General features: G+C 44.5%; 1 protein-coding gene across 2 annotated transcripts in view; it reads left to right on the top strand.

Annotated features, from left to right (window-relative positions):
* Window positions 1–621: 621 nt before the first annotated feature.
* The window catches only part of Prtfdc1 (phosphoribosyl transferase domain containing 1), a 100,807-nt gene continuing 83,518 nt past the window's right edge, over window positions 622–17,910 (top strand). The window contains exons 1-3 of one of the 2 annotated variants that reach the window (XM_037206024.1): window positions 622–892; window positions 11,630–11,736; window positions 16,383–16,566. In XM_037206024.1, the coding sequence (XP_037061919.1) occupies window positions 845–892; window positions 11,630–11,736; window positions 16,383–16,566 (339 nt within the window). In that variant the 5' untranslated portion in view covers window positions 622–844. The remainder of the gene's footprint in view (window positions 893–11,629; window positions 11,737–16,382; window positions 16,567–17,910) is intronic. The other variant, XM_037206023.1, reaches the window with a different exon arrangement.

The raw sequence follows: 17,910 nt of genomic DNA, 5'->3' as shown, positions 1-17,910 counted from the left end.
ATACCCATGTGAAGCCTAAAAGCCCAAAAGTGGGCCGTGTTCAGGCTCTGGCAAGATGTGGGAAACGAAGGACACACATAAACAGAAAGCAGGACCTTGGAGGAAAGAACAAAGAGGAGGGCGCTGGGCTAGGAGAAAGCTGGGATTAGGGGTTGGGTCTGATAACAGATTCATAAAACAGGGCTCTCTAATCCGAGTAGGGCAATTGCCTTCAGCTACAACCTGAAACAATTAGAGTCAAGTGGTAAATCAGATACAGTATTTTATAAAAAAGTCCCTGCCCTGGGCCCATCCGATCACTAGGGTTTGGTCAGAGGAAATGCTTGCTTGTGACTCTTCCTAACTTCTGGCAGGACTCCAGGAGCTGAAACCCTCCGGGATACTCCCGGCCCATTCCCAATGCCCGAGAACGCTCAGCACTGCCGCTCTTTTATGCTTTGACTTGGGACAAATGTGCATTTAAAACCTAGCAGGGAGGAGTCTTGGAGATTGCTGGCCTGGGGGCTGCAGCGATGGGCTTTGGGGTGGGGTGTGGGGAACAAATGACAAGAGGCTGCATTCGCTCCAGAACTGTCCCATATCCCCGCGGGGTGCGGAGCCGGCAGAGGGACAAGCAGCGGGCCGCCAGGGACGCTCCCTGGAGCGCGCTCAGGTGCATCAGGCGCTGCTCCACAGCTGCTCCCCCGCCGCCTCGGGAATGGGGCTCGGCTGAGGTCGCGGCTCTCCCGCCCGCAGGCTGGGGGGCGGGGCGGCCCCAGTCCCATCCCCCGCGTCCCATCCCCCAGCGCAGCCGGGCCTCCACATCCTCCCGGCGTCTGTCCTCCCCGCGTTCCCCACGAGAGACATGGCCGGGAGCAGTGAGAAGGCGCCAGACTCCGGGCGAGGCGTCGTGGTAAATGCAAACTCCGGACCCCGGGCTCCCTAGCTCGCTCCTCTCCCCTCCCTTCGTAGCATCCTCTTTTAGTTGAAATACGTTCCGGTGAGAACCGGCCACGGCTTTGTTCCTCCTCCCGGCGGAGATTGCTGCCTTCCTCGCATCCTGGCCTCCCCTTTCCACCCCAACTGACGAAACCTCTACTAACGTCGCTCCTTCATCCCGAGTTCCCAGTAACTCCTCCCCTCCTCCCCTTCCTCGGATCCCTGGCCTGGAAGCCTGCGTGCTACCGGGTCCCCACTTGTGCTAGCCACAAAGAACCTGGCCTGCGAGCTGGGGTCTGGGAAGACCCTAGCGTGCTGCTCTAGCGGCTGCCTTCTCACTTCACTGAGTTTCGAGTTTTGTTTTCATTTAAAAAAAAGCTGCTGAGAACTCTTCAGGGCAGCCAAGATACAAAGTAGCACAAGTGAATGAAATCCGAGCTTTCAATCTGGGGCGCGGCTCTGCAGAAGTCGGCAGTCGGAGCGCCCTGAGCCTTGTCTGTGACGGAAGACAAACTGGATGTGTGAAATACCCAGTAGTGTGTCTGGTGATGGAAGGATGGAGGGTGGGGCCAGATTTGAAACTCTTCAATTCTAGGGATCATTCAGGTGTCAACCAGAGGGTACCCACCTCCCAGAATCCTGGAATCAAACTCCAGCGGAGGGTGGTTATGACTACCAGGACTGGTGTGAAAAGGTGTGAGGGTGGTGGGTGGGGCCGACGTGTCACTAAGACTGTCTTCCCAAAGCTCCCCGTGTACTTCGCAGTTAATCTGTTTATGGAAATGAATGGATTGAATTAGAACGAAGGGAGTGGGAAGGAAAAGCCTCTCACTTAAATAGAACTGTTCAGGTTGAAATGTGGGGTTCAGCTCTTAATTTAACATCAAGTCCTGCCTTTCTTAAAGGAGGGGTGCTTTTAGTGTGCCCTGCTAGTCTGGTCTTACTGTTGGAACAAGACAAAAGCTCTTTTTCCTGGAATGTGCGTTCTAATGGAGGGACATAGGCAAGCAGTGTGAAAACACAGTCAAGATAATTCAGACAGCCCGGGGGGCAACCGGAAGGAGAACAGTTACTGGAAGCCGGTGCGGAGCAGTGTCTTTGCTCATAAGATGGGAGTTGCAGTGACATTTCACCCAAGATCCGAAGCATAAACAGAAGGTAACCATGTGGGGACCCAAGGCACAGAGAGGCACATAGCAAGAGCAAAAAAGAGATCGTCGTATCTAATTTGTGTTTTTACAATAAAAACATTCCAGTCGCCTTAGGGATGATAGACCAGAAGGGAGGGGTATGAAAATATGAAAGAGGAAATCATGAAATTAACTCCCTTATTAAGTCTATAGTGCACACAGCTCAGGTTACCCTGTAGGCAATTTGGAATTCACACTTGAAACTCCAGAATGTGACAGGGTAGATTTGGGAAACCATCAGCGGAAGGCTGGTTAATATTTGGGGGATAAATAAAGAACAAAGTGGAAAATGGAAGAAATTAAAACAACTGTTGACAACAGATGCCTGTGGAGAGCCCCCAAATATGAGAGTTACACTGTGGCACAGAGCCAAAGGGACCACCAAAAATGAAGAACTGTATGGCAGAAAGCAGAAGAGATGCCAAGGAACAGTTGGGTGGAAGTGGATTTGCCAGGGTCAGGAGATCATCAAGAGTGTCAGATGCTGCCAAAGGAGCAGGTAGCATGGAAGTGGGCAGGAGCCCTTTAGTGTGGAGCGTCTTCCAAATAGCCACCCCTAGAATGCTTAGAGTACCCTGTATAGTAAATCCTAGATGCTTCTAAAGAACATGATCCGGCAGGTGGTGTGGTTCAGAGGCAGAGCATTTACCTTGCATAAAATCCATCCCCACCACTGATTATTAAAAAAAATCAAAAGGAGATAAATCTAAACGCACTAGTAGGATGGGTAGATTATTGAAGTCTAAAAAGCAAATGATAGAACAGTGTAAATATAATAGTCCCATCTATTAGTGTCAACAGAGACCTTCTAGTGAGAGATGCATGAACATAGCAAGCCTGCGTAGGGAGAGGAGAAGCTGTGTACATTAGCTGGTGTGGAGCTTGGGCCCCAAGAGCAGTTGCTATACTGCACAAAGTGCCCCCAAGGTTGGCAATCACCAGTGCAGGATGGAAATCCGCCGCCCCCCCCCCCCCCCGCGTATGTTAATTTCTCCAGTAGAACTTGGATAGTAAAGCTCAGAGAAAATTCAGGTGCTGAAGAAAGGAAAGCGTTAGGAAAGCCAGAGAAGATAAGTGTGCTAGCAAAATAGAGAGCTCTTAAGGATGGGGTGAAAAATAATCAAGAGGATGTTATAACAATAAAAAAAACTAGTAGGAAAATAATAAATAATAAATTAAAATGATTTTTTAAAAAACAGGGGTTTAACAAGCACTTCTTTTGTGTTTTTGTCAAGTCCTTCATTTAATCGAAACAAATCTGTAAGTAGGTACCCAACACTCTCCATTTTACAGAAATGAAGATGAGGGCTCTGAGAGAAGACGTAAAGCCTCACATTATGTAGTTAGGCTAGGTGCGTAACGAGCAGGTGACAGCCGCAGACTCTGAGCCAGCTTTCAAGCACTGTGCTGCACAGGAGCCTGTCACTCCAGAGTCAGGGCTGCTCTGGAGGGCGGGTGGGCTTAGGAGACTGTGTTGCTTCATGTAGAATTAGGAAAAACTAATTGAGTGGGACAGTTGAGGGAGCTACAAGATGGAATAGTTAGAAAGATCAGGAAGGCAGGCTTTAGTAAAGCATCCACGGTGTTTAACAATGACTAGGAAGGAAAGACCGGGTCTGGAGAGCTATGTTGGCAAAGGTAACGGTTAGAGGAATGTGGAGCTGAAGGATCTAATCATGACACGGCACAATTTGTGTAAGAAGAGGGACTACTAAGAAATCTAAGCCACTCATGGTCCAGCTCTACCAGATAAAGGATACCTGAACAGAGAAGTCTCTCCTTCCAGGGAAAGGAAATAAAGGTAAAGACCCATAGCTGCTCTAGATGGTAAAAAATAAAGGATGGCTGAGGTGTCTGCCCGAGACAAGACATTGAGTGAACTCCGTAAGGCTCAGGGGACATGGTGGAAGATAGGGTGGAAAGAATGTAAGAGCCTCGAAATGGGGAAGGGGGCTGGGAAAGAGCAGGATGTAGGGATGGGAAGCATGAACTCACAGCAGCTGGGTACTGATACGGGGCCCACAGAAGTCAGGCCCTTCTAACAGTCAGCTGTGAAGAGAGAAGGGACCCACAGGGCTTTATCATATGCTGCTGATCTGTGGGAAACCCACAGATTCTGGGAGAGGGGGAGGCAGGATTGTGTACCCACTGTGGAGCCCACCAGGCTCTGATGGTCGGTCCAAACTCAATGTCACACAGGTGACCCTGGTTAAACAACCTGGGACACTAAAGAAAACCAAAGCAAGTAGAGGAAAGGTAATTACAGGGAGGAGGGGTTGGCTGGAAGGGGTTCCGAGAGAAAAGGAAGGAGGAGGGCAGGCCCAGAATACATAGTGCACACATATGAAAATGTGAAATAACAATCCACTAATCAAAAAGTTAAAATGGGTCTTATCTGCAGGTGACTTTCAGTTGACTTGGGTAGGAGGGGCATTAATGCATTATAACGAATAAATAGTAGCATACAATAATTGCTAGATGAAAAAGATGTAGACTGAGTCCAGAGATCTTGCCCAAAGTTGGGTCACTTGGTTTGGAGCTAGTAAAGTCACCAGATGTGTAGTTGATACTTCCTGATGATTTCTCAAGGAGATAAGATCTTCTCTGCCTGGCTGGCTTTGGGGGGTCAGGCTCTTAAATAGCTTTGTCCCTCCAGTTTGTGCTTTACTGAAGTGTTGTCAAACGATCCATAGTCGGTACCCACACAAGTAAGCTTGGGAAAAGATGAGAAAAAGCAAAGTTACTGTTGAGTTTCTGTTATGCTTAACTCTCTTCTTCCCTTGTGTCCATGCTCATTCCCATGCGGATGGAGTGGCAATATATGAGAATAAATAAGAGGAAGAGGAATAATGCAGAAGAGGAAGGCGTTGGGACCCAACATGTCCTGTGGCCCGCTGAGCTCTGTCATTGCATTAGCAGAAGAACATGGGCCCTGCTTTCAGCACCCCTTGTGTCCACCATTCTAGCATGGTTGAGTTGGGCTCTGGGGCTGGGCCGGCTGATGTTGCTGTCTGGGGTTCTGTGCTGTTGGAGAGAGAGGCACAGGCACGGACACCAATGGGGAGAGTAAGGCCACGTGCATGGAGCCCGGAGGGGGACAGAAGCAGACTTGAGCTGCGTCCCATGTGTTTCTGAGCCGTTTTTCTCCCTGGAAAGAAATAGTCTAAGGGGAAAAATAGGTTGTCAATGTAGCTTTAAATGCGAACAAGAGAGTCAGATGGGTTCTGGATTTGGACGTAGTATAAAAATGACTCAGTTACTGTGTTTGTCATTTCTCCAGCTTGGAGATGTGTTTGCCTCTTTGAACAGAGAAGGCATTGTGTGGTGTGGAATAAACTTAGAACATGTTATCTGTGATCCTGAAACTATTTAAAGATTTCTTTGTTTTTCATTTTTTTTTTTTGTTTGTTTTTTGTATTTGTTTTAAAGCAAGTGAATCCATTACCTAAGGTTCAGAGGCACCCCGCATCCCTCTGGAGATAGACTTACTCATTACACAATTCGTGTGCAAAGACAGTAAAACAGACCTGGAGCCTCTTGTCTCTGGTTGTCTTATCTCCTCAGTTGAAAGCACCATTTCAGATTAACTGCAAACAATGGCCGCTTGTGATTGTGAGAACAGTTTTAGAGAAATGCATTTCTACCAGATTTAATTTTACTGCTTGAGCTGGGGTAGTAAGACTTTGGCAAATCACACTGAGGTTTTTCCTTAAATGAGTTAAAACATACTTATATAAATGATTGTGAGTTATACAGACAACCGATGCTTCAGTATAGTTACATGGCTAATGTCGTTGCATAAGCACTATAGGCCGCATGCTAGAGAGGCTTGTATTAATTTTCTGTCTTATTTAACCTTCACAATAGCCATGTGAGGCAGGCGTTGCCTTTATTTTAGAGACATTGACATGTCCAAGGTCCCGTAGCTAACAGACTTGCCCCAGAGGAGCTAGATTTTGAAATCTGTGATATCCACTGTTACTCATGTTGCTCTGAGCTACTGATTGCTCTGACCATTTTCACGTATAGATTTGTTTCATAATTTTCTTATCATCTTTTCCTTTCCTTTGGCTTATCTCTCTCTCTCTCTCTCTTTGTGTGTGTGTGTGTGTGTGTGTGTGTGTGTGTTGGGGGGGGTATTGCATTTGTTCAGTGCTTGTTACGCACTCACTATTTGATGTTATGCACTCCATAGGTTTTATTGTATCTTAAAGAAAAGGGAGTCAGGACAGGGCACAGTGGCACGCATCTTTAACCCCAGCTCTCAGGGGACAGGCAGAAGCAGGTGGATCTCCGTTGAGTCTAAGTCCCAGTCTGGTCTGCATAGCTAGTTCCAGGATAGCTAAGCCTACATAGTGAGGCCCTGTCTCAAAAACCAAAGAAAGAAAAGGAAAACAGGGTCTCCTAATCTCACGGCAGTAAAAATCAGAGGGGAACATGACCTTGGCATAGAGAGGAATCTCTGTGATTCAGAGGAAAGATCTGTAAGGATTTGCATGAAGGGAGAAAAGAGCTTGGGAGATCACTAGTGTTGTGAGCAGACGAGCTCCAGGAAGTAGGGTGGGTAGCATTGTATGTCTAGAAGGAAAGCCAGAAAAAAGTGCTTGGGTGATCTCCCTGGATGGTCATGACTGTGCCAGGGCCTCTCACAGAGGCTGTATGCCATTCAGGTGCAGCTGTTAGGTCACTGGGCAGCCACTCTGGTGTTAAAGGTCACAGCAGACTCCTGGAATGTTCATGGTGAGACCCAGAGTTGCTCTGTGCAAGTTCACCAGTCACGCCAACCAGCGTGCTGGTAAGGTGCAATGAACAGGACACTTTTTGAGTATGCAGATGATGCATACTCTTTGGCCAGTGCTACAGCTCCGAATCTCCAGAGCTTTGAAGAGTAGTTATTTCTATCCAAGGAGACAAACTAAGGGTTGAGGTTGGAGTTCTGAGACAAAGACTGTCTTGTTCATTGATTCTTCAATATTTTTTAGTACTCAACAGATCTCAGATCAGTGATCTGAGCACTAGGGATTGAACAAAGAGTAAGATAAAGTCTCTGCCGGAAGTAGCTCACATTCTAGTGGGATGAGACAAGTCAGAACACACACACACACACACACACACACACACACACACACACGCGCGCGCGCGCGCACGCCGCACGCGCGCGCGCGCACACCTAGTAGTAATACATGCTATGAAGGAAAGTAATTTAGATATGAAGGATACAGAAATGGGATGGGAAGGGCAGAGAGTGCCAATTTATATTTGTGGTCAGGAAAGGCCTCTCCATAAAGGTGACCGTGAACGAAGACTGCGGAAAAGAATATGCAAGCCATGTGGTCATGTGCAGTAAGAGTATCATAGGCTAAAGAAATAACGGAATGCTATACATTTTCAGCAGATTCAATCAGTGAGGAGAAAGTGGTTGGAGCAGAGTGAAGAGAAGGTGCCAGAGAATCAAGAGAGGGGCATTCTTGTGAGCCACAGTGAAGGCTCCAGGTTTTACTCAGCATGTAATGAGATGCCCTTGAAAAAGTTGGAGTAAGAGAATGTCACGGTGTGAAATTCACTCCTCAAAGCTCATTACAGCTCCCATGGTGGGAGAAGCACGGACAGGCTCGGCCATTTCCGCGGCAGGTAGGCGAGGATGAAGTGATGGCTGCGTAGACCCAGATCAGGGAGGAGAGGGAGCAGTGGCGCTTGCTCAGGTGTGGTTCTGCTCACACCGGGAGGGAACTGGGGAGAAGATGAAGGACTGAGCAGCACAAAGATTAAAGGGAGAGAAGAAGCCAATGCCAAGGTCTCAGTCTGAGGAACCAGAAGAATGTGTTGAGATAAGGAAGGGATAAATTTGGGGAGAAATGGCATGAGTTTGGTCTGGCTAGAGACCAAAATCAGGATGAGAGTGGCTTGGGCTCTACCATAAAACATCCTTTCTAAAACCCGAGTCAAAGGGAATTGGTTTTGAGTCCTTCATCCAGAGAAGGGTGGGGGTAGGGTGGAGAATGTCTCAGTACAAGATGGAGTGGCTGGAACGGACTCTAAACCAGCCACAAAGAGATAAAGACAGAGCACGAGAATGGAAGGTGTGGAAATGTCCCCAAAGAGCCCGAGGTGGAGCCTTTTCTAAAGCAGAGCTGCAAGGAACCCCAGGGGAATAGGCTAAAGGATCACAACGTGAGAACAGTCATCAAGGCTTTCAGGAAGAAGTGAGATTGACCTGAGCTTCCAAGAAGGAGGTGAACTTTGGCATAGAGACGGAGGGAGTAGGAAGAACAGGGCAGTGTGTAAGAGAGATGAATGAAGTCAGAGCTGGAAAGAATGAGGTGTCCTGGAGACCCCCAGATGCTGCAGGATTTGAGACCTGCACCATAGAAACATGCCTGGTATTGCAAATACGGCCAAGAACCCATGGTTGGGGAGCTATTAGGCCACAGTATTGAACCTTTTTTTTTTTTTTTTTTTTTTTTTTGGTTTTTCGAGACAGGGTTTCTCTGTGTAGCTTTGCGCCTTTCCTGGATCTCGCTCTGTAGACCAGGCTGGCCTTGAACTCACAAAGATCCGCCTGGCTCTGCCTCCCGAGTGCTGGGATTAAAGGCGTGTGCCACCATCACCCGGCTAGTATTGAACCTTTTACAATTATTTTTCTAAATGGACATACTGTCGAACTGCCCTATAAATTCCTGTCTCTTGGACTAGGCCTGGTGGTGCACACTTTTAATCCCAGCACTCAGGAGACAGAGGCAGGCTGATCTCTATGAGTTTGAGGCCAGCCTGGTCTACAGAATGAGTTCCAGGACAGCTAGGGCTGTTATACAGAGAAACCCTGCCTCAAAAACCAAATAACAACAAAACAAACCAAAACAAAACCAACAAAACAACAAACAAACCGATCATGTTTCTCTACCCATAGATTAGTGCAGCTCTCAGACCCCCTCGAGAGGTTTTTTGTGCACTGGATGCCCATTAAAGCAGAGACAAAATACAGGGAATGAGTGACTGTGGAGTCCGCATCCACAAATAGGACATCTGTATCACACCCCTTCCCCCTAAGGCTCAGGAACCAGCTCAGAAGAGTGAGCAGAAAAAAAAAAAAAAAAAAAAGAACCAGAGATCAGGAAGGACCAGAGGGCAGTATTATCTTTTGCACAAAACAGGACCGCTGCAGTCAAGACTGTGGTTGCCTGCGCAAGCTCAATCCAGTCACCATTTTAGCTTGGAGAGGAATGGGCTCATAAGCCCTCACCCCTAGTTAAGGAACTAGTGACCGCGGATGGCCTTTGGGAGGAGGAGAGTCAGTTTTCTGTCAGGGTACAGCATCTAGTAGACAACACGGTTCAGTGGATAAGCCCCCCCCCCCCCCCCCATGAGTACGAGCAACACAGATGTGCTCAATGGGTTAAGGGGGAAAAAAAGAACAGGAAATTGGGAGCGGTGGTGGGTAGGGAGTCAATCTGAAAGAAGCAAGGAGGAGGAGTTGGGGTGAATATAGTCAAAATACACTACATGCATATGCAAAATGTTCAAAGACTTAATAAAATATTATATATATGCATATACACGCACAGAATCATGACTAAACTGGAAACCAATCTGAAGGCAGGGACTAGATGTAGAAATGAGCTAGAAAATCAGGCTGGGTCTGTGTTATAAAAGTCCTCCGTGGCTGAAAGCTGGACAGGCTAGTCCAGATAGGGTGGAAAACAATTAAAAAAAGAGAGCTATGAAACCTTATACAGAAAGATTTTCAGGTATAATATTTTTATTATTGTATCCTTCTTGTTTATGTGAAAGGAAAAGTAACTTTCACCTTCATTTTCTTCCACATCTTGTTATTATTCTAACCAAAAACAAAACAAAAAAAAACTTGTACATTAAGCAAGGATTACTGCCTTGCTATCAGTCTGTGTTCTGTGAATATGCCAGTTTTCTTGGACCACCACATTCTAACTAAGAAAGGCTGAAGTTCCTTAAAAAGCATATCCTGCCGGGCTGTGGTGGCGCACGCCTTTAATCCCAGCACTCGGAAGGCAGAGGCAGGCGGATCTCTGTGAGTTCGAGGCCAGCCTAGGCTACCAAGTGAGTTCCAGGAAAGGCGCAAAGCTACACAGAGAAACCCTGTCTCAAAAAACCAAAAAAAAAAAAAAAAAAAAAAAGCATATCCTATTTTAGTCTTTATTGGACTGATGGGGGCACCCAGAAGTCTGGGTCTACTGTGATCCCGGGATATACTTTTCATAGGTAAACCTTTCCAGGCAGATGAGGCAATTCACTGTGAATAGAAATGCAGAATATATCAAAATACTCTTTATTATACAATGTGTATAATATAGTCATAATATTTTTATAGTATTGTAGATGTATCCAACCGTCTTAATAAATAAGAAACACAGAAACAATGTAAAAGAGAAAGCGAGAGGTCAGAGCTCAGAGCTAAAATCTCACCCTTCCTCCTGCTGTCCCAGCTTCGCGAAAAGAGACCTACTTCCTGTCGGTTCGTTTTTTTATAGTATGTTGTTCTGCCTTCTCATTGGTTGTAAACCCAAACACATGACTGCCTCGTCACTGTCTGAATGTACAGCCCCCTAGGTCTTAAAGGCATATGTCTCCAATGCTGACTGTATCCCTGAACACACAGAGATCTTATGGGATTAAAGGCGTGTGCCACCACCGCCACACTCTTGCTATGGCTCTAATAGCTCTGACCCCCAGACAACTTTATTTATTAACATACAATCAAAATAATAATTCTGTACAATTAGATTACTACCACATAGTATAGATACAAAGTATGTGCTTACACATACATACTTCTTTTTACAGCGCCAGAGACAGAGTTTAGGACTTCAGACATACTGGACATTCACTCTATTATTGAGCTGCACCAATATAGTGCTTTCATAAACACGATCTACATAATTTCAACAGGTTAGCTATGAGACGTTGAGTTTAGGGGCTGGAGAGATGGCTGGGTAGTTAAGAGCACTTACTGCTCTTGCAGAGGGCCCAGGTTTAGTTCCCTGCTCCTACATCAAGCAGTTAACATCTCTAACTCCATTCCCAAGGCATCTGATACTCTCTGGTCTCTGAACTGACTTTTGAGGATACCTGCATGCACATGGTACACATAAACTCATGCAGGCACACATATATAAATAAAAATAATAAAATCATTTTTTAAAAAGACATTAGGTTTGCATTTTTATATTGTATGATGCCAATAGTGGAACACACCATTGAGCTTACTACTCCCTTGTTTTATCAGGGTGTATAAATAATAGCCTGGTTAGGAGTGGAGTACACTGTTATCTTAGCACCCCCTTGTTCTATCAGATTGCATAAACAAGAACCTCTGACTAAGCTTTTCAGACCTCGAGGGGAGATATTAATGTATTGAGATGTGTAGACCTAATCTCCCTGTTCAACATTATTCTGTTTTCAGATGACGGGTGTTTTTCTTATTATTTACATTTAAGAAAATAAATTAATCATGAAAAATACCATAACAGAACTGCTTTGATTTACAGCTTATGGATAATTGGCCGGGATATGACTTGGATTTATTCACGTATCCACAGCACTATTATGGCGATCTGGAGTGTGTGCTCATCCCTCATGGCATCATAGTGGACAGGTGAGTGCTGTGTGGTGGGTCAGCACTGCATTTGGGTGGCCCCCTCTTGTGGGACACTTACAGTACTGTTAGAGACTTTTCCTGGTGGTAGGGAGAACTTCTATAGGGCAGCAAACTTGAACACAAGGAGTGTGTGCCTTCACTGAGTGGTGTATGTAGGCATTTATTCAGGAAGATTGGTAAGAAAGATATACACACATAAGCTAATATAAATAATACTCTCCCCCCCCCCCCCCGACACACACACCAAAAAAGCAATGTCCTGTACTTACCATGGACTTGAGGACCGGAAAGCATGGCTTTGACCCAGAAACATTTGTCTCATGCTTTTCACAGATTTTTGGTTTAACCAGGGGGAGTTAGGAGGTGAACTTTACCTTCACAAGACACGCTCTGAAAACCCTGACCTTTCCCTGCAACTTTCCTTTCCTTTGGAATAGTGTGTCACTGGTTGGCCAGTCAGCTTGTGTATGATTATGGCCATCCGTGGTAGTGTTTTGAGAATAACAGAATGTGCAACTTCAGGCTGTCTGTGGAGAGCACAGGTATTTTCTCTCCCGTTCTAGGTCCTTTATTTCTAGTCCTAGACATTTCCCCTCGCTCCTGGTTCTCAAAAGGCTGCCTTTGATTTACTACCATGGATCTGGATTTGTAGATGTAGCCCTGTAACAGAACCGCCTCAGTACCTAAGCCACCTAGACCACTCCTGTACCAAGACTGAATAAGTAAATCTTCACACTCACATGGAAGACCAGGTCCCGGATCAACGACTCCTCAGAGGCCCAGAACCCAGAGAGAGGAAGACAGTGGAGAGTGAGCAATTGGAGTCCCCAGGCTAACTCTTTCCTCCATCTGTGGTCTATTGTTTTTTAATCTGTTATAGTCTGGCGAGGTTCAATTTCACTCTGTGAACCAAGTCCTTGAAGCAAAAGAAACGCTCAAAACTATCCACAGGACGCTTTCCCAGATAATATCTTTCCATCAATCACTGTCAGTAAGGAAAAGGATTTGTCATTCACACAAATTCCTAGATTGTCTAAGATTTCTATTGGCTAAGACTTGTATGTTGTTTGCTGTCTCAACTCATAGTATATCATAAAAACAAGTTCTAGTTTGGAGTTTATCATGGCCTAAGGTGGATTTCCCATGGCAACCACATTTGATCCTTAAAAAAAGAAAATTTCTGTCAAATAAATTTAGGGAATTATGCAGTTTTCCATCGTGCAAAATCTCATTAGCATATCAAAGATTGGGGGAATTTTGCCCCCCAAAATTGTAATGAAGGCTCTTGACTTAAACAGTTATGTCAATGTGTGCAAAAAGTAACTTCATTTATTCACTTTTTCATACACCTCACAAGCCATTTCCCCTAGTATCAGTTTGGGAGGCCCTGTGTGTAAACAAATTCTTACTTTCCTCACTTGAATTTTGTGGTTTCGTTAATTGCGCCCTGATTGAAAGCATGATCAAGTCTGGGTGAAAGTGAACTTGGTAGAGTATGTATTGTTATCCTTTATGGTGAGGAGAGGAGAGGAGAGAAGGGGAGGGGAGGGGAGGGAGAGGGAGGAGAGGAGAGGAGAGGAGAGGAGAGGAGAGGAGAGGAGAGGAGAGGAGAGGAGAGGAGAGGAGAGGAGAGGAGAGGAGAGGAGAGGAGAGGAGTGGTCCTGCATCAGTGGTCCAGAGTGGGGCCCAGGATTTCAGTCCTCACCTTTAAAACAAACATTTGACATATTTTACAGACTGCAGAATTCACCCATTATGGGGGAATGAGTCTATACTACCAGCACATTTTTATGCTTGGGTCCATCCCATCTCCACTATCTAGTCTTGCGATTACACTAACCTGCTACTGTCAGGCAGTTACTAATCAGCTTTCTTTCCCTGGAAATGTCTCTGAATGTGTCGTGAAAATGAAGTCATAAAATATCTAATCATCAATCCAGCAGCCAGTGAACCTTTGGACTTCTAATTCAGACTTGTGAACAGTATTCATACAATTGTGGTATGGGTGGATCTTTTTGTTTCTCCTGGATGGGGTCCTTGGGGGTAGAATTATGGACTTGCTGGTGAGTTTCAAGAACTGCAGGTTGTTTACTAAAGAGGTTGTGACCTTCTCCAGCCTCCCTAGTAGTTCAGCAGGACCCCAGTTTTCTCCACATATTTGCTGACATGTTGTATTGTCTGTCTTTTGGATCACAGACGTCCTAGTAGATGTATAATGATATCTCCCTGTGATTTGAACTTACACTTTCTGAATCATTAGTGTGTTTATCGGCTACCCCTGTTCTTTTTCTGTGGGAGTTAAAAGTGTTTATCCAAACCCTTTGCCAGTTTCCTTGTTTGGTTGTTTGTCTTCCAATTGAGTTATAAAAGGTATGTGTATATATATATATATATATATCATGCCCTTCTCTTTCGCTTTAATCTGAGTCTTTTTGTTTAAAGTGAGATTTGGGCTGGGGAGATGCTCAGTTGGAAAAGTCCTTGTGCAAGCATGGGGATCTGAGTTTGAGCCCCGGAACCCGGGAAAAAGGCTGGTATGGTAACCTATGGCCGTAATTCCAGCTCTGGGGAGACAGAGACAGGCAGGCCCTGGGACTTGCAGGGAGCCAGCTTATCCTAACTGGTAAGCTCCAGGACCCACTCAGAGACCCTGTCTCAAAAGTATGATGGATAGCTCCTACGAAATGATACCCTCCTATGAAATTTGACCCTTGGCCTCCAAATGTACATGTACTTGCATATATACATATACATATATATATACATATATATGCATGCAAGCACCCCCCCACATACACATGCATGTGTGTGCATACACACACACACACACACACACACACACACACACACACATATACACACTGTGGTATGTATGCTCACATGTGTTATACGCTAAATAAATAAATGTAATGAAAAATTATAAATTTAAATTCCTCTTTGTAAAATCATACCAGATATCCTTATGTACAATCTTTGCATGATCAAATTTAGATAAATACTACCTGAAAACATAGCATGTGTGTATATATATGAACACTTAGAAAGTATAATATAGAATCTATACCACATATTTAAAATATAGAAATTATAAAATTGTGTGTGCATACATACATAATTCAGTTTGTCTGTTTTAATCTAATCCAACTTTAAATGCTAGTGTGGATTTTTTTTTTGAAGTACATGCTTGAGATCCTACCTCTGTTTAAGTTTTTAGTTTTATGTGGGGAGTAGCTATGCCCTTGTAGACGTGGAATGAGTAGAAACCTGTGAAGATAGTTCCAGTGAGCTGCCAGGGGCAGGCCAAGGCCTGTTCATTGCCTCCAGGGAGCATCCTCCATATTGGATTTCATCCTTTATTGCACCTCTTGGTGTTCTATGGGAGCAGCTTTCCCATATGTGGTGTGCTCCTTTGGTGAATGTATGGCTTTGTTGTTGTTGTTATTGTTTTGGTTATGTTGAACTTGACTTTTCTTCCAGTATAAGGTGAGAGAATCACTCCCTGTATTAGGATTTCTTTTGCTGTGATAAAACTCCAGGTCCAAAAGCAACTTGGGGAGGAAAGGATTTATTTCTCCCTATACTTCCAGGTAACAGTCCATCACTGGGGGAAGTCAGGACAGGAACTCAAGCAGGGTGGGAAATTGGGGGCAGGAACTGAAGCAGAGAGTACAGAGGAAGGCTGCTTACTGGCTTGCTCCTCATGGCTTGTTCAGCCTGCTTTTGATATAACCCAGGACCAGCTGCTCAGGGATGGCACCACCCACAGTGATCTGGGCTCTCCTACATCAATCATTAGTCTAACAGTACCTCACAGACTTGCCTACAGGCCAATCTTATGGAGGCATTATCTCAATTAAGATTCTTTCTTCCCACATAGGTCTAGGTTTGTATCAAGTTAGCGAGAAAACCAATCAGCACTCTCTCTATTTCTACTTTCTTTGCTATAAAATGAAGATATCACTGAATACCATCAAAACATTTTAAAATTTAACAAGCAGGTTCTCAATAATAGAATGATACGTGGCATGTATGATTGCTAATAGTCACTGTTTACAAAATACAGGAGCTGTGATATCACTGTTAGAAGTATGTTCTGAACACTTTTGTAGGCAGAAGTTTCTGTCCCACCAGCAACTCCCAAATACCCAGCAGCTGCTTCCCAAATAATTGACTCAGAGGCTTAATATTACTTATAAATGCTCAGCTGGTAGCTCAGACTTGTTACTAACTACTTCTTACACTTAAATTAACCCATAATTCTTATCTATGTTTAGCCATGTGGCTTGGTATCTTTTCTCAGTATGACACTCTCATCTTGCTTCCTCTGCATCTGGCTGGTGACTCTTGACTCTGCCCTTCCTCTTCCCAGAACTCTTAGTCTGGTTGCCCCACCTATAATTCCTGCCTGACTACTAGCCAATTGGCATTTTATTAAGTCAATTCAAGTTACAAATCTTCTCAGTGTACAAGAGAATTATTCCACAGCATACTTTGTTTTCACCTTAACAGAACTTATCTGCCTGGAGCTTTCTGATTCCTAAGCTTCTCTCTATATTCACCTGAGTGTTCCGATCTGTATAAAACATTCTTACTGTTTATTAGGTGCACCTTAATGTATCTTTTATTTCTTACTTTTTTTTCAGAATTGAGCGGCTGGCTAAAGATATAATGAAAGACATAGGCTACCATGATATTCTGGTCCTATGTGTGCTGAAAGGAGGTTATAAATTCTGTGCTGATCTTGTAGAACACCTTAAGAACATCAGCCGAAATTCAGATCGATTTGTCTCTATGAAGGTGGACTTCATCAGACTAAAAAGTTACAAGGTAAGTCATTACATGTTCTATTTTTATTGCATAATTATTAGAACTCAAAATTCCTTAGTACAAAAGAACTAGTAAAGTTATAAAAATGAAGAGTCTTATGTCTAAACACTGAAGTGAAAATTAAGAGTATAGTTTTTGTTATTACTGGTTTTGGTTTTTTTTTTTTTTTTTTTTTTTCCCCCAAAACAGAGTTTCTGTGTAGCCCTGGCTATCCTGGAACTCACTCTGTAGACCAGGCTCACTTCAAACTCAGAGATCCACCTGCCTTTGCCTTCTGAGTGCTGGGATTAAAGGTGCACCACCACGCCCAGCTTGAGTATAATTTTTTTAATGTACAAGAATACAACGACAATTATAAGAATTTAAACAATATTCTTCTATTTTCAAATATGTGGAAAGACTCTTTGAGAATGATGTCTGCTGGATATCTACTGGAGTTGCCCCCTCCAAACTCTGCCCCTCAGAAAGCCTGCCAAACAACAGCCCTGCCCCTCAGAAAGCCCACCAAGAGTTAGCCCCTCCCTAGGGCTGCTCAAGACCACACCTACAGACTACTTAAGACCTGGCCATGGTATTTGCCATGTGATTCCTCTTCTGCCCTCCTGAGGGTCACCCAGGGGAGTTACTTTGCTCTGTTCACTAAACCTGGATTTATCAATTTGGTTTGATTGGCTTATTACATCAGTGGTGATGGATATCCAATAACCGGGACTTCAAAACTTATCACCCGTATTTGTCCATGTGAATAAAGATGATGGTCAGTGTGAAGAAAGTCCAGTGAAGACCGAAGTGCTCTCATGCTCAGTGTTATTCTTGGTCCTGGAGCCCTGTGGGAGAGAATCCAATCCTGTGGGGAGACTTGGTTCTCTGTAGTCATCATCTGAGGTGGAGAAGGGAAGTCTGGAGGGGATGTCAATGTGAGGAGACCAGGCTGCATGCATGGGATCTTCCATGGACGCTCCTCCACCAGCCTATGATGGCTTCCTGGCCACCTCTGGATGGATTGATACCAGTGGTTTTCCAAATACACCCTTGACGTAGTCTCTTTTCACCATAATGTTAGTTGTGTGATGCTCATTATTGAATGGCCAATAAGTCACTAAAACTGATGTGCTATTTATTAAGAAACTCTTTTGGCCAAAACCATGACAGTATTATCATTGACTAAGCGCATTTGAATTCTATAGTCAGTCATAAGTGGCTTCCTATTGGTACATACCCACACCATCACAAACTGAATGGCAGAAACCAAGGCAGTTAGGGTTTTTATTGTTGTGATAAAACACCTTGACCAGAAACAACAAGAAGAGGAAAGTGTTTATTTCACCTTACAAGTCTCAGGTC

The sequence above is a fragment of the Peromyscus leucopus genome, chromosome 5 (assembly GCF_004664715.2).
Source record: "Peromyscus leucopus breed LL Stock chromosome 5, UCI_PerLeu_2.1, whole genome shotgun sequence".
Taxonomy (NCBI): Eukaryota; Metazoa; Chordata; class Mammalia; order Rodentia; family Cricetidae; genus Peromyscus; species Peromyscus leucopus.
The sequence above is the reverse complement of the archived record's forward strand: the minus strand, read 5'-3'. Positions and strand labels throughout refer to the sequence as shown.